General features: G+C 31.9%; 2 protein-coding genes across 2 annotated transcripts in view; one reads left to right on the top strand and one right to left on the bottom strand.

The window, feature by feature from the left end:
• The window catches only part of LOC108917168 (ATP-binding cassette sub-family A member 5), a 257,109-nt gene extending 255,100 nt beyond the window's left edge, over positions 1-2,009 (bottom strand). Inside the window, exon 1 of the mRNA XM_018723650.1 lies at positions 1,770-2,009. The gene's annotated coding sequence lies outside the window, so the exon portion shown is untranslated. The remainder of the gene's footprint in view (positions 1-1,769) is intronic.
• The window catches only part of LOC108917169 (nucleoredoxin-like), a 118,108-nt gene extending 111,160 nt beyond the window's left edge, over positions 1-6,948 (top strand). Inside the window, exon 8 of the mRNA XM_018723654.1 lies at positions 6,485-6,948. Coding sequence (XP_018579170.1) covers positions 6,485-6,873 — 389 coding nt within the window. The 3' untranslated portion in view covers positions 6,874-6,948. The remainder of the gene's footprint in view (positions 1-6,484) is intronic.
• The last annotated feature ends 16,541 nt before the right edge of the window (positions 6,949-23,489 follow it).

Genomic DNA, 23,489 nt, shown 5'->3' with positions numbered 1-23,489 from the left:
TAGCAGAGCATTTGTGACGTCACACCACTCGACAGAGTCGACCAGACGACTTTATGCGCTATTAGTAATCAAGTTATTTATGATAGATTTTTAATTTTTTTGCCTTACTTGTAGTATAGTTTAAGTTTTTTCCTTGTTTATTGATATTTTTGCACCTGTGAAAAAAACTAACGATATCTTTGTGCCAAAAGTTAAAAGTTAAGGGATATTCTTATTATACTATTTCTGCCTAACCACAAATCAGAGTGAAATTATCAGACAAATAAAAAATACGCATTACTGCATCACACACTTCAATTGAAGAAAATTATTATTTCTGCATTTATAGGTTTAAAATGTTGGAGTAATCTGTTGGGCAATGAAAAAATAAATAAGTAAATCTTTAAAAACTAAATTAATTTAATTTTTATCAGTTGTAGAAAATGCCTCTGTGTAGGTTTTAAGAAAAGACATCGGCGTTTCAAAACTTATTAAAAAAATCGTCTTTCAATATGCCAGTTTATTAGACAGGTCCTACAGTGGGATCTTTTCTCATTCAATTTTTTTTCGAATTAAATATTTTTTTATTTTAATTTTTTACAAATAAAGTACGCTATTAAATCATATTTTATTATACAGGGTGTATTTAAACGAAGGAGCACAAAATGATACCAGAGTATCGGTAACAAATAATTTAAAATTAATAGTGTCTAGTCTATTGGCGTATTATTTTAGTATGCATGAATACTTGTGTCACTTCCATAAAAAATGCACTGTCTTACGTATGAAGATATTTGAATCCTGCACTAAAAAAATCTGTTTCGCGAAAATAACAGAAAAATAATTATTGTTGCAAAATACATATTTATTGTCAACTATTAGAAGAAAAGAACAAAACTAGAAAAACCAAGAGTCGCATTAAAACAATAAATATGAGAGAATTAACAACTTCTGGAGTCAAATCCTTCGAAGGCGCTTGGATTACGTTACTGACGTGAATATTTAATGGAATACTACAGAAAAAGAATCCGTCAAGTGTTCTAGAAGTTGTTTTTTTTTTATTTCGTAGTTAACTTATCTACATATAAATGTTTTTACTAAATACAATTGGTTAAAAATGTAACATGGCATTGTGCAAAATAAACTTTTTAGTATCGAAAAAAGAAATCGAAATGTTTAGTTAATTATAATTTAAATATTTAATAATGATAATATTAGTAGAAGTAGTTTTTAAAATACGGTATTCTTAGTCATCACGATTTTGGTATTTCTATAATAAAATTTGGTTTAATAGCGTACATTATCTGTAAAATATTAAAATACAAAAAAAATTAATTCGAAAAAAAAAGAATAAAAAGAGATCTTACTCTAGGACCTGTCTCAAAAATTTGAATATTGAAGAACGATTTTTTTGAGAAAAAACGCCACTCCTCTTCAAAAAGCACTTTTTGGTTTAAAAATAAAAAAACATAACAGAAAACTAAAAATATATTATTTTTAAATTTTTTTTATAAAGCTACATCTCAAAACGAACAAAATGAAAAAAAAGTTTATGTTGTCTTTAGTTTTTGCCAAGTTACAGGTACCTATTTTAAAATTTTTTACACAAAATATTCAAATGCACATAAATTCTTGAGGCGATGAAATAAAAATTTGAAAAAATTCGTGAAAGCTACTCTAAATGGGTACTAAATAATACCAAAAAAGCAGGAAAATTTAAAATAGTTAGGTCGCGACCTCTGTGATTTGACATGGAATGTTCCATAAGTATAACTATAAGGAATACTTACTTTCAATTGCAATCACACTGGTAGAGGTCCTTCCGTTTATAAAACTGACACATTATGGACCACAAATACAGTTTACATTCACCACTTTGCTTTATTATATATCACAGACACAAGATTTGTCAATAAAATCAACTGATAACTGACTGATAAGTAATAGTAAGCTAATTCTAATAAGTACTAAAAATATATACCTCTACAAAAAGTTACCGGCAAAATTGTTCTAGCTTTACCTTTGTTTATATTTTTATTCCATCCTAATCTGAATGTGTGAATTACACTGAACACTGTTGCCAAGCTTATAAAAATAGTACTATTCGATGTAGTGGATACGGTTCTTGCCCCTATTTAACTTTTATAAGAATGTGGAGGTTCATATTTAAACTCAGACTAGAGGATGGAACATCACATAAACAACACTAAATTGACTCAGAGAAAGGTTGAAGTTCAGATGAAACAATAGATAATAATTAACAGTTCTCAAAGGCGTAGACAGTGAGTCAAATTCGATGGAATTTTAGGGTACCTACCTTAGAGAAGTACTGCTAAAGAGACAGTATAAAACAGATAATATTATTCCGACAGATATGAGTCATCTTGATTTGTTTTCGAGTTATAGAGCGATATTTATTTTTTTAAATTTTCAATCACACTTATATTACTTCAAATAAATGAAATGCTTTTTAAGTGTTACACTGTTGATAATAAAGATATGGCCAGATAATAACAGACATGAAAGAAACATATTTTTTGTTTTAGTCAGATGTATATGTCATTGATTTAATAAATGGTACCCTTTAAAGACACTTGTACGCCACTGGATTCAACTCAAACTGTACCTGAATATGAGGGTACAAAATATTAAAATTAGAAAAAAAATAGGTTTTCGAAAAATTAAAATTCAGTTTTTTTATGCCAGTACCATCTATCTTGGAAAATATTTATCGACACATTTTTGTATAAACTGCTCCCATTAATTTCCATCGTAGAATTTAGTGTGAAATGTGGTCTATCTTTCATCAGACACCCTGTATATAAGTTTCTTTATTTATGGAGTATCTGATGTAAAATTCAGTGAATTTGTCTTGAAAATCGACTAACAGATTTCTCTATTTTCAATAATTTCTTAAGTACATACACTGAAATCTCATCAAATTTAACTCACTCTGTATTCTATACGATAATATAATTATTATCTAAATAAATACATTATCTTTGCTATTTATTTTATAACGCAAAATCGTTAGTGGTAGAGATGTATGTTTGGTTGCTTGATATAAAATTCCAACTAGTTCTCAACCTTGTTGCGGTGGCCATGGATGGTGATCATGACCATTAAACAGATGATGCACGTATATGACATAACCTGTCTTAATTGTCACTGACAGCGTTTGTATTTGTCACCTGTTTCACAGTAATAATCCATGACCACCACGAACGTGAAGCTAATACAAAATAAATAAGAATTTGTAATGTGTAATCTTTTAAAAGTTCACACCAAACGTTAAAAAAGACCAAATATTGGGTATAGGTATTGCATACACATATACAGGGTGTTCTAGAAACGTATAAACTTTGATAAGATACGATAAGATATTAAATTCAGTCGATTATCTCAAGAAAATCCTTGAATTTGTGGCAAAATTTTCGTAACTGAGCAGATGTTTGCAATGACATATGGAATTTGTGTCTTGTGTGTTCCATTATAGGAAGTTTAACTAATGAAATATACAGGATGTTTCAAGATTAATTAAACAAGTTAATATTTGAATTGGGGTGGCCAAAATAACAACAAAATGTTCTGTGAACGAATGTCTGGAAATACGATTTTAAATATCATGTACCTAGACATGAAAACTCTGTAATTATAATCACAGGGTGATTCACTATATTTTGACCCCCCATTAACATTTTTGATTTAAGAGATATAAAAAAATGTGAAATACAAAAGATGCACGATTTTTTATGAATTTTTCGAAAATGACATTTGAAGAACAAATGAAGTCCAAACAAAATGAACGCTTTGTTAATTTAAATGGAACACACTGTATATTTTTACATATTTGGATAGAACGTTCTTTGTCTAGTATAATCAAATAGGGTTTGTTGGGTTTATCTCTAACAATAAGCGAGATACTATTAAAAAAGAAAAGAAGGTTTTTTATTAAGAAAATAAGATATCTTGTAATTGTTAGACCTCTTTCAGGCATTTCTGCCTTTTTTCCAATTAAGTAAGGATTTACAGATTTAGTTGTACTATATTTTGACATTTCTTACATTGATATGGTTCAAAATGCGTATAGGTATTTTAAGTAAATATCACTAATTAGGCCGTGAGAGGTCTAATTACTCATGAACAATGTTATATGGTAGGTCGTGACAGTGACAGGTAATGTCATGACAACATTGTTATTGATCGACAGTTTGTATTATATTTTAATTAAAATAGGTTACACAGAAGTAGAAATATTATTGGGAATTCAAATACATACTTTATTTTAATTCCTAATAATATTTCAATTTTCTACTGCTCTGTAACCTATTTTAATTAAATAATAATACAAATTGTCAATCAATAGCAATTTTATCATGACATTACCTGTCACTGTCACGGCCTACCATATAACATTGTCCATGAGTAATTAGGCCTCTCACGTCCTAATTAGTGAGATTTAGTTAGAATACATATACGCCTTTTTGGATCATATGAATGTCCGCATGTGAAAATATATTACAACCAAATCTGTAAATCCTTACGTAATTAGAAAAAAGGCAGAAGTGCCTGAAAGAGGTATAACAATTGCAAGATATCTTATTTTCTTAATAAAAAACATTATTTCCTTTTTTTAATAGTATCTCGCTTATTGTTAGAGATGGACCCAACAAACTCTACATAACTATGCTCGACAGGGAACGTTCTATCCAAATATGTAAAAATATACAGAGTGTTCCATTTAAATTAACAAAGTTAACATCCGCCGCCATTTTCTTTGGACTTCATTTGTTTCTCAAATGTCATTTTCGAAAAATTCATAAAAAATCGTGCAACTTTTGTATTTTACATTATTTTATATCTCTTAAAACAAAAAAGTTAAAGGAGGATCAAAATATAGTGAATCATCCTGTAGATATTTTGCATTTTTATGTTAATAAATAAATACAAAAATATTAAGGAGGCAATTCCTTGTTACAAATTAAGGAGTTTTCACGTAAAAAAATCTATCCGCCCCCTATATGTGAATCTATGACCTTTCAAATGGGGAGAGAAAATTTTAATTTTAATTTTTCCTGAAACATTGAAAAAGTGATAGAGGTGTAATTGCATACATTTTTCCTGCTATCAAAAAGATATTTACCGGATAATTCGATCGTCTTCGGTTGTAAGGGGTGGAAGTAACCATTCCTACAAGTCACATCACTTAAAACTTGTTTTAGGTAGCATGATTTATTTGAATCAAATTTGATCTCTTCTATTTTTTCGTAAATATAATAGTTTTTTAGCAAGAAGTAAATGTTACGATACACATTCTGATCTGCATTGAAACGAAAATGTACGGTTGTCAGATAATTATAGTTGTTAGTAATGCTTAATGAGATTGCCTTTGTGTAATATGCAGATTACATTATATTAATGCCCAAATGACCATATGCATTTAGTTTATGATCTTGACAATGGTAATTCTTTAGAATATTTTTTTACTAATGTTTACTATTTTACTGTTCATTACAATTCTTAATTCTAAATAAACCCTTGTTTTTGACATTTCTAAATTATTTTAATTATTTCAACTATTAGTATTGGAAGTTTCAAAGCCAAATATCTCGAAAACGGTGCGAGATAGCTACTTTAATAAAGTATACCTTTTTTGTGTAAAAAAAGTTGGAAAATAAGAATTTGTAACCAAAGATGAGATACCTTAAAGCACAAAAAAGTTATGTCGTTTTTAACACATTCAATCTACTGCAGCTAGCGCCCTCTATGAACTTTAACCAAAATGTGAACAGATTTCAATTCCTCTACTCAACGAACTCTAATCCCCAAAAATTTGTGAGGATATTTGCATTTGTTAAGGAATAAATTATAAAAAACTGAAATAATATTTTACATTTAACACCCTGTATCTCTTTAACTATCAACTTTTGGACTAAGGTAAGTTCGGCTAAATCGCAATATTTTTACTTGGGGAATCTACCCATGAATTTTGGCCCATTACGTCGCGACCACCCTGTATAATGTGACTCCTGACCATGTTAGTGTTAAACGAAGCATATTCAGCTTACCTTAGTTTTGACCATTTAACAATTTTAGTGTACAAGACACCTGTTTAATATTTAAGAATTGAAAAGTAAATTCCCCGAAAACAGAAATAAGTTTTGTAACAGTTTTAAGCTTTTAGTTTTGACAACCTCCTGAAGATCGTTCTTTTGACCCTTTTTTTGGTTTTATTACATCCTATGATACTGCCACATAAATGTAGATTTGTCAATAGTTTTATAAATAGGTTTTATGATAATCCTGTAGGTTATTAAAAAACTTAAATTGTTGAATGAATCCTTGTTGTTAGTCTTCAACGAGGATTCAGCTCCTTAATTTTTTCTCTGTATAGCTATAATAATTAGAAAAATGTACCTCAGTAAATCAATCGTGTTCAAAGATATTTTGGAAATTCTATTTATTACTTTTCCAATTATTAATCTTATATATCGATATTTTTCAGATGGCGAAGACACGGAAGTTCAATTTGCAGAGTCTGTTTTACTACCAACTGCAGAGAGTTACTACAAAACGCACAACATAAGTCTGAGTTGTGTCCAAGAGGGTTATTTCCTGGATTCTGAAGACGACACCTTCCTGCAATTCTTCGTCGGTGTGGACAGCGAGCTGTCAGACATCTTAAGGGACCTTATAGGTCTAGACGACGTCATTCCCCTTCTGATTGCCCTCGACTTGCCAAATACGAGATACGCGATAATGGAGTACGGATTAGAAATTACAAACGAAACCGTAGACGAGTTCGTGGCGAAACTTCAAAAGAATGAGTTGAATTACATTAATATGACGGAAGAGAGAGTAGAGGCTTTATGTAACTTCTTTTTTAAGATATAAGAATTTGTGAAGTAAAATTTATTAGTTTTGTGACTCGTTTTTGTATTGAGTAGGCCGACATAAAGTTTATATCATATTCTTATTAAGTTATTGAATTTTGTTGTGAATATGTTGTCAATTATTTTCTTACTTAGATAATACACTTACTAAATGAATTAGGAATATGTGATTTAAAGATATATGAAAAATAAATGTAGTCATAGTGTTGTTTAATAGATATTTAGTTAATTTATACCTAATCCAATAACAGTATAAGACGCGAAGTACAAGTAGGTAAAGAATTAACAAGGAAGGGTTCCCAAGTATCCCTTAACAATTTCTCTGAAACCTTGATATGTTGTAGAGGATAAAAAAACAAGAGATATGTATGGTTTTTATCTGCGGAAAAACGTTCTAAGCGGGTGAAATTCACCGCCCAAAGTTTATCACCAAAATCAGTTTTTTGGGAATATCTCTAGTAAGTATGATTTGATAATTTTTTCTAAAACCGACAAGGAATTATTTTGCGTTGAAATACGATATCATGCGCAGTATTTTGATCCCTGGGAGTTGCATCCCTTATTTTTTGTAGCGGTACATATGCTTTTTTGTGTTTGTTTTGACCTGCTAAAATGTTAAAAAAACTCAGATAGTCACCAAATTGTGTTTATTTTTTATTAAATTGAATTTTAAATTTGACAGGTATTTCGGTATTTTTCAAAAAATACTAAATACCATTATACTAAAAGAAAATTATTTTCAATGTGACAAACTTTTTCTGCTCCTTTTTTGATCTATTGTCTCTTTCATTGAAATGCGATATTGTGCGCAGTATTTCAATCACTGGGGGTTGCATCCCTTATTTTTATAGGGGTAAATATGCCTTTTTACGTTTGTTTTGCCCTGCAAAAACGTTAAAAACTCAAATAGTCACCAAATTATTTCTGTTCTTCACTAAATTGAATTATGAATTAGAAATTTCAATATTTTTCAAGGGGGTAAGCCACATTTATAATAAAATAACTTTATTTTCAACATGACAAACTTTTTTGCTCCTTTCTTGATCTGTTATGTTCTACTAAACATAAACTTATCTGTATACCAAATTATAAGTCGTAGGGGTGACAACTACCCTCAAAATACACCCCAAACTCCAATTTCTTACAATATATCTACAACTCAGTGGAATTTTTCAAAAAACTAACTGATAATAATTTATAGGCGTTGGGAAACTAAGTTTATTTTTATAGGTCTGGGAATGATTGTTCTTCATACTTTTGGCTTTATAAAAATTCTGATAGCCATTTTTCCGCGGAAATAAACTTTTTTGACTAAAATTGATTCCTGAACTGGTTTTTTCAAAGATACACTTCAAGGGGGTAGGTCATGCAAAATAATTTCTTGTCGGTTTCATAAAAAATTATCAAATCGTATTAGAGATATTCTCAAAAAACTGATTTTGGGGATACTCAGGGGTGGTTTTTTAGCCCAGTAGAACGTTTTCCCGCAGATAAAAATATTTATCTCTTGTTTTCTGATCCTTTAGAACATAAAAAATATTCAGCTAAATTGGTAAGGGATACATGGGAACCCTTCATGGTAAGAGATAATACATTATCCCAGAATATCATTTTAGGCTATTCTAGTCCGCATTACTAAGGTTACAAAGTTTTGAGAGCCCAAATAATGCAAACAAATTATTTTTTTCTAATTTGTCCATACATAATTAATAAATATTATGGTTGTATTGTTTAGAACAATATGATGTCTATTTTACATGTGCCTCATTTTTCTTAACACCAATTTTTCTATATATTTTTCCGTTCAAAATATGATAATTATATTTATAGAGAAAAGAACTGATTCCATCAAGTTTGTCCATGGTTTTAACAGCGATTCCGTACAAAACAAAGTACTTTCAATGTAATTATTAACATACTTACGCGATTTGAACAAACATTAACAGGAATTTTCAATTGGGCGTGTTGTATTCTGTCTATCGAATTGATTCTTTTTTTGTGTGTTGATAGCTAACACTGCTAGTAACGTACCTGTCAATTTTTAGGCAGTTTCCACGCTTAGATTGTGTTTAGCGAGCGAGTGAGTACTACTTATCTCAGTGTTTTTGGTGATTTTTTGTTAGCGAATTGTCGTTTCAAAGTTTGTCTGATACTTTGTGTTAAAAGCATAATTAAATGCAGCAAAGCGTTCAAAATGTTGAAGAATGTCTTTGGCGACAATAGTATGTCACAGCTACGAGTTTTTTTTAATTGTACCGCTTTTTTATCCAACAGTTTTTTGCAAAACCGCAACTACCCTATTCTCCGGACACGACCCCTGCAACTATTTTCTATTTACCAAATTCAAAAAGATACTCAAAGAACAACGTTTTTGAACAATAGACGAGATAATGGCAAAATCGCAAACCGTGCTCAAGACGATACTTGAAGAGGCGTTCCACCAATGTTCCTCACACTGCAAACTACGTTGGCATAAGTGTATAATATAACAGGGGAACTACTTTGAAGGGGATGGGATAAATAAATACTGAAGATTAAAAAAATATTTTCTGAGAAAATTAACAATTCCCGTTACTTTGTGATCAAACCTTATAAATCATTTGTTTCTATAAATCCGAAAACTTCACAATAAAAGTTGTTGAGAAAAAAAAGCATTATGCAAAATTAGTTTTAAGTCCAATACTTCTACGCCATGCCATAAAGATTCTTGATTGCTATTTTCTATTTGCACCTTTCATTCTCTTGTAACGGTGACCAATCACCCTGTACGTATATAGTTTGTTTCCTTATATTTTGCTCCATCTAAATTTCTGAGAACGTTCTACTTATGAATTTATCTAGAGCATCAGAATTTTGTATCGGACCAAACTTATAGACAAAGTGTCAAAACAAACTTATGTTTTTTAAACAAAATACCTTGTATATTTTTACACAGATTAAAGTTTGATTTATCTATCAATAAACAATAACAATAAAAGGTCAAATAATAGGGTTGTTGACTATAAAAACAAACCATATACAAATTGTTGTTGATACAAAGATTTTATATAAAAGAACCTGCCTATATAGTAAAATTTTAAATATATGACAAATTAGTGGTAAAATTCATTTATGAATTTTTGCGTTACGTAAACACTAGTCTGACGTCATAAGGGGCAATTGAACAAGAAGCTAGAAGCGATCCTATTGCATAATTTTGAAGAAGAAGAAAATATGTTTAAATTGTCCATCAAACCCTATTGCCTTGTTTCCTCTTTATAAACAAAAGTGACACTAGTGCATTTATTTACGGAAAATTATAGTGCAGTTCGGGAGTCTTATAGAGATAATGCAATTGGCTATGTGGAATGTGGAATGTGGAACAAAACAACACTTAAATTTTGTTGAATCCATTACAATCAGGAAATTAATAATATCACAAATACTCTTAATTGATAGACTGCTGTCATAGGTATTTTATATTATGAAATTATTATTTTTTATTTATTTTATTTATATTATACCTAAATAAACACAATAAAATCATTCATTAAATATGTTGATCCTTATTTGACTGCTTTTATACCTCTGATTTCGAAAATATTAAAACGATCGCCTCTTTAAAAATTCAATTCATGATAAAAATTTAAATTTTCGGTAAAATTTGCGAAGTAGCTTTCACAAATCCCGTTTCACACATTCTGCTTTAATTCTAAGAGAAGATATTAAATGATTATTACTAAATAATAATTTTACTTAATAAAGGAATTCAAAAATTATAGGCCAGTCATTATAGCTTTTTTTCGGGGAAAAAAAACTATTAGAAGTTTTTCTGCAGAATATTGTTCGGAAATGTGTTATAAATAAAATATCAAAAAATCAACTCGAGACTAGTTGGGAAACTTTGTTAAAACAATGATCAAAATTATGGAAAAGTGGTTTTTTGACTCGCGTAAAAAAACTGTTATTTATAGAGAAAAAAGGTTTATACAAAAAAGGTAGGTATTAAATAAATCTGTAAAATAAGACAGGTCCGATTAAATTCCGATAATTTGTTTATGCGCAAGAGCTCAAAAATGGTCGAAAATGTCCGCTATTTTCAATTGCTAATAATTAATGCAATTTTCATCGCAGACACTTGTAATTCAGGATGTTTGAGGCTTTTTGCACCCTTAATAAATGGTAAAAATTTCAGCCCAAAAGCTTCATTAGCTTGGCGTTGGCGGAATTTACTATCTAAGAAGATGCTATTTTCAATTCATTTTTCCTCACAGGCGTTGTAGGGTTTCAATCATTACTTGTTTTTGTACCTAAATAGTTGTATTGACATATGCATTTACTGACAATTTAATTTTTCAAATTAAATTTGTTTAAAAATGACTGATGTTAATATTTATTAAATTGTTAAGCGCGCATGCTCCGCCTCGCTCTCCCAACTCGTTCGCTAGACCAAGTAATAGAACGCATCGCCGCTATCTTCTTTTTCGCAATTAAATAGTTGAATTCACCTTAATGTTAATGTAGGACATGAAAATATAGCTCTTAATGTATACTCTTTCCAAATTTCGGCTCTTAATATTAATAATTAAGGTCACTGCGATTAAATAATAAAAAAATATAAATCTCAGCTTCTAATCAACTTACAACAACGATTTTTTTTAAATTCGAAGAAAACTAAAGTATAGAGGTTACTATTTTATTTTATAATAATTACCTATCTTAACAATTTAATAAATATCAACATTTTTTCAGTCATTTTTAAACAAATTAAATTTGAAAAACTAAATTCTCAGTAAATGCATATGTCAATACAACTATTTAGGTACAAAAACAACTAATGATCGAAACTCTACAACGCCTGTGAGCTTGGGAAAAATGAATTGAAAATAGCATCTTCTTAGATAACAAATTCCGCCAACTCCAAACCAATGAAGCTTTCGGGCTAAAATTTTTATCACTTATTAAGGGTGTAAAAACCTAAAAAATCCTGAATTACAAGTGTCTACGATGAAAATTGCACTAATTATTAGCAAGTTTCCCAACTAGTCTCGAGTTGATTTTTTGATATTTTATTTATAACACATTTCCGAACAATATTCCGCAGAAAAACTTCTAATAGTATTTTTTTCCCGAAACAGGCTGTTCCATGTCCATAATGACTGGACTATTAAGGAAAATAACTCGTAGACTTGAAAATATTTTATGCGACAGTGTCACTGACAGACTGACACTACTGACAGTGTTGATAGAGCTTCTTCTTCCAATTTTTTTCCTTTACGCAATCATTTACACATAATTTAACTACAAGGTGCCCCTTATGACGTCACAGTCGTTTTGAAATATTATAAAAAAATCAGTTTTAAATCATTATTTTAAAACTGTTCTGACGCATTTCTCAATCTCTAATTGTGCATACATACTAGTTAGTACGAGTAGAATTATATTATCTACGTTTTGAAATTTGGTCGACAACCCTATTGTACTATACTGATATTAATTTATTTTTTAGACATAGACGTGGGTAAAGCAAACAAACCTATATCACTACGATCAAGAAAGTGGTGTATCCAAATGTATAAGAATATATAGGGTAATAGTAAAATGTAACCTACGTTTAAACATCATACTAATTTATGTTTGCTGGTTTATATACCTGCTAATTCACTAGGCCAATAAACCATTTAACTAATGACATTCAAGGAAACAACTTCTCCACAGGCTATATGCACAGCTGGCACTGATTTACTACACCCGCAATATCTTGTAAATAGCTTTTATAGTTCTCGTCGGTAAATATTAATAGCATACAAGGTCTGTTCACAAAATAATAGAACTTTATTATTAATTTTATATATTATTGGTCCTTGTCCCCTTCAAAGTGTTCCCATCCCCTATTTACACACTTTTCCCAGCGGTGGTTCCATTTCGCCAAGCAGTCCTGGATAACTTCATTTGAAACGGCCTTCAAAGTCTGTGACGAATCTGCTTTGATGTCATCATTCAGTACCTACTAATTTTAATTTCGGAAATAAGAAAAAAATGCAAGGAGCCAGGTCTGGCGAGTAAGGAGGGTGGGGGAGGGCAGTAATCAGATTTTTGAAAACTGACGAAATGACAAAGCTGAGTGCGCGGACGCATTGTCATGGTGCAAGAACCATGAGTTGTCTCGCCACAACTCTGGTCTCTTTTTTGCGAATTTTTCACGTAACCGTTGTAAAACGCCTTGTTAGTACCCTGTTTGACCTTGAGGCAAAAATTCAAAATGCACAATTCCATTAAAGTCTAAAAAAAAACAGTGACGATGGCCGTAGCTTAAGGTCGTATTCCTTGGACAATTTTAAGTCGAAAATGCCTTATTGTTATGGTAACATTGTTCATTCTTTGACGTTGTATTCTTAAGATTAATTTGACACGGCTACGTTTTCAAATAAAGAATATGCCGATATTCACTTTATTTACGAATATTGTGACCTGTGACGGAAATACGAGAGCGTCAGTGCGGGAATATCATCGCAGGTTTCCTAATAAGCGAATATTCATAAACATGCATCGTCAGTTGACAGAAACAGGTAAAGCTACTTCAAAACATCCCGTGCAGCAAGAACTTGCCCAAGAAGAAGCTATTCTTAACGTGATCGAAAATAGTCCCTTTACTAGTATACGAAGAATATCTAATCGTGTCATGTTAGTCGAATGAAATTGTGGACACAACATTACACAATTTTGGTTTGTACCCATATCACATACAATCTGTTCAACAATTACAACCAGCAGACTATGCAGGGCGTGTTGACTTTTGTCGTTGGTTGATTGCACACCCACAGCTTTGTGGACAAATTATGTTTACGGATGAAGCCACGATTAATAGAGATGGAATTACGAATACCAGAAATTCACATTCATTGGCACTTGAAAATCAGTGAAACGCATTATCAACATCGCTTTTCGGTGAATATTTGGTGTGATATTCTTAATAACCTTCTTATTGGGCCAAAATGTGTTGCCAGGATTAATGGAGGATGTTCCACTTCAGATTAGTTAACATGTAGGTTCAGCACGATCGCATTTTGGTGTAAATGTGAGAGAATATCTAGTTGTAATAGAAAATGGGGCGGCCTCAGCCTGGCAATTAGGCCACAAGTGGGCCCTTTTTCCCTACCCCGCCGTCCCATCACCTATCCACTCTCTGCCTCTGACCCTCCTCGAACCTACCCGACGGCGACGCCCTAATAAACGCCAGGATTTTGGTCCATGAAAGGCCTCTCACCTCAACTCCTTGCAGCTCTTTAGCACCAAAGACTTTATGTCTTGTTCTCCCAAAGGCTGCACAATGTCCCAGAAGGTGGACAGGGGTGCCCTCTCCTTCTCCACATTTCGGGCATAGAGAGTCCTCCTTAATTCCTATTAAACTTAAATGCCTCCTAAGTCTGCAGTGACCTGTCAGAACCCCCACCATTTGGTTTAGGACTCTTCGACTAAGGCTCAGCAGCCATCTCGTTTTGGATTTGTTAGGTCCATAAAATTATGGGCCTGCCTGTATCCTCTATTTCTCCTCCAATTCTGACCTAAAGTTTGATAGGCCCATTGATTGAGGGCCCCATTTATGCTGCCTCGTGTAATACCTAAGATTGGTTCAGGTCCCTGGCCAGGTCTCCTAGATCTGAGACGAGCTAGTTGATCATCCCTCTCGTTACCAGGGATACCCATATGGCCTGGGACCCAAACCAACTCTACCTTTCTTCGTCTGGCCAATGACTCTAGAGCGTCTCCACATTCCTGGACAAGGGCAGACCTAGTCCTCGTGGAGCTAACCGCTCTGAGCGCGGCCTGACTTTGGGCTCCGAGGTCGCCAGACCTAATGCCTCTTGACTATTGTGTTTGGAGACACATGAAAAGTCTAGTGTATTCAAATAAACCACAAACCAGAGATGAGCTAATTCAAAATATTATGGCTGCAGCTGCATTCGTACGAGATGAACCAGATACTATTCAGAGAGCTACGTCTTCAGTTATTAGAAGAGTAAGAATGTGTTGTGAGGCAGCGGGGGCATCATTAGTTAAAAGTTTACGTTCCACCTAATGCGGTACCAGTCATGAGTTTATAGCATTTACAGAATAATAGGTCACTTTGTGTCAGTAGGTACATGTGCCAGTAGACTTAAGGTAGGTAGCAATGATATTTGAACATGTCACATGTGCTTTGTAGGATATATCTCAACAATATTAAAACATGTCTCTAGATAGATATCCAAATATGTCTCATCTATAGTATATTGATGAGGACTACGAGTAATAAGTTTGAAATCGGTCAATATCTGGTAACATTCCCGATGAATGATCTTAGCTATTTACTAGATAGTGGGATATAATTCAATGACCAGCTGGAGCACATAGTCAGAGCAGTTGTCTGTTTATATATTTTCTGGACACTCTGTATTTACAAACGTTTTTACTGCTTCATTTTAAAGTATCGGGGTCATTGTGTGAATTTACTGAACAATACAATGCAACATTTGGGTCTTTGGTAGCCTCAGGCCAATGGGGATTCCTAATTGATTTATTACATTAACTGTTATATCGCTAACAATTGAAGACCAATCAAGATATGAAACGTTATGTTTACAGGTCAGTGGCGCACATTCAATTAAAAGAAATTAATTCGTCATTCAGACTTTTACAGTTAAAGAATCACTGTTAATTTTTACTAAAATTAATTTATCAAAACTATTTTTTTCGTCAGCGAGAAAAATGAATATGGAACATAAACCAAATGACAGAAATTGAAACATCGCTATACTTATTAGAAACTTCTAGTTTTAAAACTTACGAAGAGGTTACCACACTATAGCACGTTTATTACTGTTGACCAATGTTTTTGGGAAAGTAGTTCGCTTAAAAACTCTGGCTGACATCATACTGTACTGCACGAAAAAATTCTTAATATGATTGAAGAAAATTTTAGCTTCCATCCAAGACATATGTCTGCCGATTTACATATTACACAAATGCCAGTATAGTAAAACGTGTTACTGTCAGAAGACTGTCCGCGTAAGGTGAACTGTCAGTAGCTACTAGAAAAATATGCAAGAGATCCAGCTTTTCTAACAACTATTTTATCAATTGATCGCGTTTTTTACGAGAAAAAGGGGTCAACACAACTCGTACATTTGTGCAGATCGGAAACATGAAGTGCAAAACACCAACACCAGTTGTCGATAAACGTGTGGTTAGGAATCGAACATGACCATCTCATTGAGCCGATCCAGCTACCTCAAAGCCTTAACGATGCATCATATTTACAGTTTATACCTTAAGAGCTACCACATTTGCTAGAAAATGCACTATGACTATGACAAAATATGTGGTTTCTCTATGACGGGGCGCCATGCGCCAGCTCATTTTCCGCTAACGCTAGATTAGGCGAGGTGGTCCTATTGGATAGCTCACTTGCTCTTCCGATATAAATCCACTAGATTTTTTTGTTTGGAGCATCTAAAATGTGTTGCTTGTCCAGAGGAAATTACCACCATACATGGATTATGGGAGAGGATAGAGGCAGCTTGCATTTAAATTGGCAACAACCCTGTAAGATTTGAATGTCGTTTTTTAAGAAGAGTTTTATGATGTATTTATTATAGGAGAGAGGGGGGGTCACATTTTGAAAATATGCTGTACATGGCATTGTGTTAATGTTAACGATGCTGATTTATTTTGTACTAATTTTCATGTGCGTTTACAGACATATTTTTATAGAAAGTTCTATTTCATTTGGTGCTGTACAATACTCCTTCCAAGTTTGATGGTGGATTTTCATTTTATGGGATTTCCACCCCATATATGTATGATTGAATTAAACTGAATGAAATATTGTGGCTGTATCGCCTCATTTATAATCCAAATGGGAAAAAATTTTTGAATTTTTTTCGCTATAATCTATTTCATCAACAATAAATTGCACTGAATAATAGGTATATAATATTTTGAAAATGAACAAATCTGTCAGAAGCGTCGAAAATCGAGGTTAGTTACAGTATTATCTTCAATAAGTACCATGTAAGTATCCATATACTATATTTATAAAAAAATATACACAGAGTGTTCCTAAGACGGTTGAGAAAAATGAAACAGGATTCTTCATCCGATTTTAGAGATGGTGTTTTATAAACAGGGTATCCCAGAATAACATGTACAACGGGAGACCACAGACTCGTGGACTCAAAGTAGGCAGATTTAGGATATATCCACAATCGCTTCATTTGGCCGCTACATGGCCTCAAAGTTCGTGAAAATTTTTTTAATTTTGTAAATTACTCTAATACGTATTATTCGATTTTGATTATTTTTGGAGTGGGCTTTTGCTTTCAGTCTACACACTTTGGTGTTATACAGTGTTTTTTAAAACTTACAACTCCTACAAAATTGATGTATGATGACATTATCCGTTTATAACTTTTTCCTCTTTCAGACAATAATGACAACTAAGTTTTGTTTGATAGCTGATAGTATTTGGAAGTTTTTGGACTTCTTGTAGAATTTTAATTAAATGAACGGTTTGAGTGCAAAAAATATTTTTTAAATGTAACATTATCTTGCCATCCATATTATAATACTTATCAAAGTGCTAGTAGGCTCTGATTTTGTAGGTTGTCTGTAATTTTGGTTTGATCTTTAAGTCATTGTACCTGCCAATTCTGTTTTACCAGAAGCCGAATAATAAACATTCACAGTGAACATATGTGTACTCAAGAAAATCCACATGCTGTGTAAAGTGAAACATTATCAGCATGAATTTCGCATCACTGGATTGGGATCATTGATAGCATTATTATTGGCCCTGTTATTCTACCCAATAGACTGAATGGGGAATTTTATTTAGAATTTTTGCAAAACCCGAGTTATTAAAAGATGTGTCGTTATTACTCAGAGCTAACATGTGGTTTATGCATAATAGCGCTCCACTACATTTCACTGTAAATGTCCGGCGGTATCTGAACCAAAGATTCCCTCGTCGATGCATCAGTAGATAGAGAGGATAGTGTTCCTGTTAACTGGCCTGTGCGTTCACCAGACTTAACACCTTGCGACTATTATCTTCGGGGCACTTTGAAAACAACAGTATGTTTCCTCATCTAACATTAAAGAAGAGTTGTGGAGGCATCTCCAAAATGCCATAAATATTTTAAAAAATAGCCCTTAAGGACTGCAAAGGGTGTCCTTTAACTTTCTTCGCCGAATTGACCTCTGTTGTAGAAATAACGATGGCCATAACAGTTTTTATAATAAGTTGTACTAAATTTAATAACATCAACTTTGTTACTTTTATCTCCAGCATTTTTTATTGTATTTTATTGTTTTTACGAAATATTTCAATAAAATTAGGCACGTTTTAATAACTCTAATTCATCGTATGTGTGTGTATCCATATCGAAAAATGAAGTAACATGTGGTATATCTTATCGTAGTAAATACTCATTAAGAATTGGCAGGCACAATGACATAAAGATCAAACTGAAACTACAGTCAACCTATAAAATCAGTGACTACTAGTACTTTGTTAAATATTGTAATATGGGTGGCAAGATAATGTAGACATTTAAAAAATATTTTTTTGTACCCAAACCGCTCATTTAATCAAAACTCTACAAGAGGTCCAAAAACTTCCAAATGGTATCATCTATTGAATAAAAAATAGCTGTCACTATTGCCCGAACGAGGAAAAAGTTATGAACGGATATTATCACCATACATCAATTTTGTACGAGTTGTAAGTTTTAAAAAACGATCGAACGAATCGAATAATACGTATTCCAGGTATTTACAAAATTCAAAAAATTTTCACGGACTTTGGGCCATCTAGCGGCCAAACGAAGCGATTTCGGATATAGGTGAATTAGTTTAAATCTGTCTATTTTGAGACCAGGAATTTGTAGTCTTCCGTTGTACCCGTTATTCTGGGACACCCTGTAAAAAAATATTCTAGCCTTCCCTAAGAAGTTACAACTCTTTAAAAGATGATGTTGAAATCCAGTTTCCATGGATATTTTAAAACCGGCTCGACTTAAAAACTCCAATTTTTGCAAGATGCAGTTGTGTTAAAATGTCACTTTCCTTACCTGTTCCACTCGTTGTCACCTCACAGTAAGGGGATGAAATAATACACCCCTTGTACGTTTATCATCAGAATTTTTGCGTAAAAATTTTGAAGAAATTTTGGATATCCCTGTTCAAAGCAAAACTTGTTTGTTTCAACACAAAATTCCGAAATACCTTTTAGTTTTCGTACAAAAAAATTAAATTTCTAAGTCTGTATTTCAAACCTATGATTCTCTGAGCAATACTTTAAACGAAATCGTCATAGTAGGTTTCTGTCATTTTACATATCAACCGTTATTATCAGTTTATTTAATTGTTTTGTACCATGCTTATGACAAGGTTAGCTGGTGTTATAATAGTGTTGTTTGTCTCACCGGAATTGTAAAACTATGAATTACGCACTTTTCACAAATCGCGAATATAACGAAATACATTCTTTTTTTAATTTGAGCCAGTTTTGAAATGTCCATGGAAACTTGATTTCAACATCCTCTAAAAGGGCTGTAACTTCTTAGGGAAAGTTAGAATAATTTTTGTATACAGGGTGAGTTTTTAGTCCGTAGCGCTCCTTCCTTATAATATTCAACAAAATGGTGCACGGTTTTTCCGCTATATTTTTGCATATTTTAAAAACATTGACGAATATACAGGATGTTGCGTTTTCGCTGAACACGGCTCAACTTTCTTATTTTAAATGGAACACCCAATATTCTGAGGAAGCAAAAAATTCTGAATCAAAATTATTTTCGAAACACCCTGCATAATAGCGCCAGACAGTGGACGGACTTGTCCCTAAACAATTTCTGTATCTTATACTAATCCAGTTACCGATCTATGTAGTTTATATTTGTGAACAAAAAATAATAAACGAATTGAAATCAAACTTGACACACAAGCAGAAAAAGATCATTATTGAGAGTCTCTAGACAACAATTATGGCTTAGATAGATATTTCTTCCACCTACTTGTTTTGAAATATTTGTTATGTTTCAAGTACCAGAAACTGGTAACTATAAGCAGTGATATTATAGTCACTGCTATGAGTAACAAGTTTTTGCGAAACTCGTAAAACATTATCCTGAAACATATTATTAACAATAGCTAACGACCGCCAGCGTCAGACCACAAAAATGCGGACCACACGGATTCAAAGCAACTAAAAATCATAAATTTGTAGTTTCTTGTTAATTATTGCCGAATGGTGGCTTCAGAAATAATATTTTAGTCACTTTTATTCTTCTGTGATTCATATAACTGATAAATTGTTATATTAAAAGTTTTTTACTCAAAAATATTTTAATGAAATTAATCTTCATTACGACATTAATATATAATTAAATTATATATTAATTTATATATGGCTTATATTTTTTTAAGTATCAATGATGATATATCTGTAATGCTAAAATCTAATTACTAGCTTTTGCGGATGATTTAAAACTTTTTTAAAATACAAATTAATGTTGCTTAAACAAAGAAATCTACCTTATTAAAAGAGAGGATGTTACCAACTTGACCATAACAATTAAAATATATGTGTAGACACCTATAGACGTTGATATGTTTTAAGATTTTTTATTTTCGTTCACTTTCTCCAATAAAAAGTTAATTTCGTATATTCTTTGTATTATATTATTTATTTTTTAAATTGAGGTGGGGTAATGTACAACTTACCACTCTTAAAACAGTGCATGTAACTTCACTTATCGCAGGGTTGTCGATAAAAATTTGTTCATGTTTTTTTTTTCTACTTTTAAGTAATAATTTTATTAATTTTAATTGTTCTTACATTAAAAGGAATTACCCACTGCATATTGAACAAATAAGACAATAATTAAACCAGTTCCTAATAATTCAAATCACAAAGGTAAATAATGTCAATTTGCACAACAGAATATCGTCCCTCGTTAGGGCTTCAATTAAAATTTTTACCTGGCACTAGATTTTATTAACTAATGTTCAACCATTTGGGCCACCAGTCCAGTGATTTATTTATAATATTGACCGTATGCCTCCATTACTTTGAATCTTCGGTTAGCAGTTAATCCTGTAACATCTGCCCAGCGTGAACGAATAAGAGGTTAAATAAGTTGCAGTTGACCGTGTTTAATACGTTTGTAATAATATTACTAGTGATAGTGAAAAGCTTTGCCAGTGATTTTTGTTCAAGATAAACAAGTTCCGCTAAAAAAAATTGACAGAAGTAGGATTTATTACAATTATTGCCAAAAATATTCTATTTGAAAAACTGTTGGAACTCTTTCTAGAATTAATTGTCTTGCTAAAGGTACGTATGAGTTTACGTTCTAAGTTAATTCATAGTAATTAAATTAATTTTCTTTGTAATCAGTTTCGCTTAAAAATATCATAAAAGATATCGCGTGATTTTGTAACACTAAAATATGTCATTTTATTTAAAAAAATGACTAGAATTGTATCATTTAAGAGATTGAGACTTTAAGGAATTGTTCTACAGACTTTAATGAAAAACATTTTAGTAAAAATTTATTACGATTTAAATTTTTCACCAAAGTAAAAATTAGCAAATTGAATTTATGTATTTATTTCCCATATTTCTCTACTTTTACGAGCATTAGAGAGATGATCTTATAACATACAACAGTCTCAATAATTCAAATCACAACAGTTTAGATATCTTAGTAGTAACAAGTATTATACTAGTATTTTGTTCATTTATAATTTTAATTTGCAATCCAGGTTCAATAGTACAAACTGTATTATATCTTAACACGTAAATAAAATTGAAATACTTTGTTGAAAAAATAACAGCCCCACAAAAAAAAGTTCTGTGGCGGAAACTTGAGTAGGTACATAGATTTTGTATTTTTTTGATGCTGAATCCAAATCCGCAGCCCAAAAACCGATTTACCAGGGCATTTTTTAGTAAAACGCTAAAATATCCCTTAAAATAGGATGAAATAATAAGGATAAGGTAAAGCTTTATAATGAAAGGGCGTAGTTTGTCATCCCTGCAAGTGTTAGCATTTAGTTGAGACAGTTTGCTACTTGAATGATCTATATTTTTAGCTTTAAAATCTTACTCGTTTTGTGCGTCCTATATTTCCCATTTAAGAGTGTGACGTTACCACTCCATGCTGGGATTGGTAAAAGTATTTGAAAGAAACCCCAAAATTTATTTCTCAATTTTAGACATTTGAATATTTTTACTCAAATGATTTTTTAAACATACATAACATATTTCTTTGGGTGTTAACTTCTACGGTACTTTTCAATCCGCTATAATGGGGTCACCATTTTGGATTTAAGAATTTCCGACCTTATAAGTATTCGTGATTGGCGATTTTGAAAACCACCGAGCAACAAAGTTTCAGCCAAAATCTTCAAATTTTGAATACTTTTTCGATTTTTACATCCGCCATATTGGATCAGCCATCTTTTATTCTGGAATTTTCGGATTCGGACTTCAGATTCGTAATCAGCGACCCCAAAAATTCGCGGTAACAAAATTCAGTCAAAAATATTGAAAAGAAAAATATGTGATTTAAAGGGGTAAGTGAGACCCTAGTCTTATGTGGTTTTCAACCCTTAGAGGGCATATTATTATTTTGTTCGGTATGTTGTCCATCAACCGACATAGGTATTTGGTAGTATAAAATACGAGGCTATGGTTTTTCACATTGGTTTGCATTAACATTCGTTATTTGATCTTAGGTGTGGCATTAACCCCCTCGTAGGGGTGGGTTTGGATTTGATGTGCATATACTATTTTAAAATGTTTTCTCAAAGTATTTGCAAATTGTTGCTTTTCATAATCAAGTTTTATCTTATCCTAACTATGTCACCCTGTTTTAGGGGATATATTAGCGTTTTAGTAAAAAATACCCTGGTAAATCGGTTTGAGCTACGGATTCGCATTCAGCATCATAAAATATACAAAATCTGTGTACTTATGTCTCTGGTACAGTAAAGCTGTGTAATTAATTATGTAACAGTTTTCAACCTAACTATAATACAAAAATGAAGAACATACTATTTGTTGTGATTATTAAATCATTCTCATAATAATTACAAAAATAGGCCAAACAAAATATATGCACTGACCGATAACAGGTAGGTAAGTGATAATAAAACGAGTCGTCTAATTCTAATTCTGCACAGAATTCGAGCAAAAAATCTATAAAATATTTTGTTAAAAGTGATAACAATAAAACAACCTGCTTAACTTTCTACGAGGGTTTTTACAGAAACATGATTTGTCTCTACATCTCGACTTGATCCTAAAGGGACCTGAATATTTTAAATCTACAACCATAAAATAGTGTTATTGGTTTCGTGATATTGAAACAGAAATAGTATAACAGAGGTTTAAATACATTTTGACATAATTTGACAGCAAAATAATTTCTTTATCAAGCAAAACATTTTGAATAAATGTTCTAATTAGTACCTACATTAGATGCTTCTTCCACTTCATTGGTAACAGTAATTTTTTAATTTTAATATTTAATAACGAAAAACAAGACTCAATAGTAAAATTTTAATATAGATTAGTTGTTAATTTAG

Source organism: Anoplophora glabripennis, unplaced genomic scaffold (genome assembly GCF_000390285.2).
Source record: "Anoplophora glabripennis isolate ALB-LARVAE unplaced genomic scaffold, Agla_2.0 scaffold79, whole genome shotgun sequence".
NCBI lineage: Eukaryota > Metazoa > Arthropoda > Insecta > Coleoptera > Cerambycidae > Anoplophora > Anoplophora glabripennis.
Note: the sequence above shows the minus strand (reverse complement) of the source record. Positions and strands in the feature narration are given on the sequence as shown.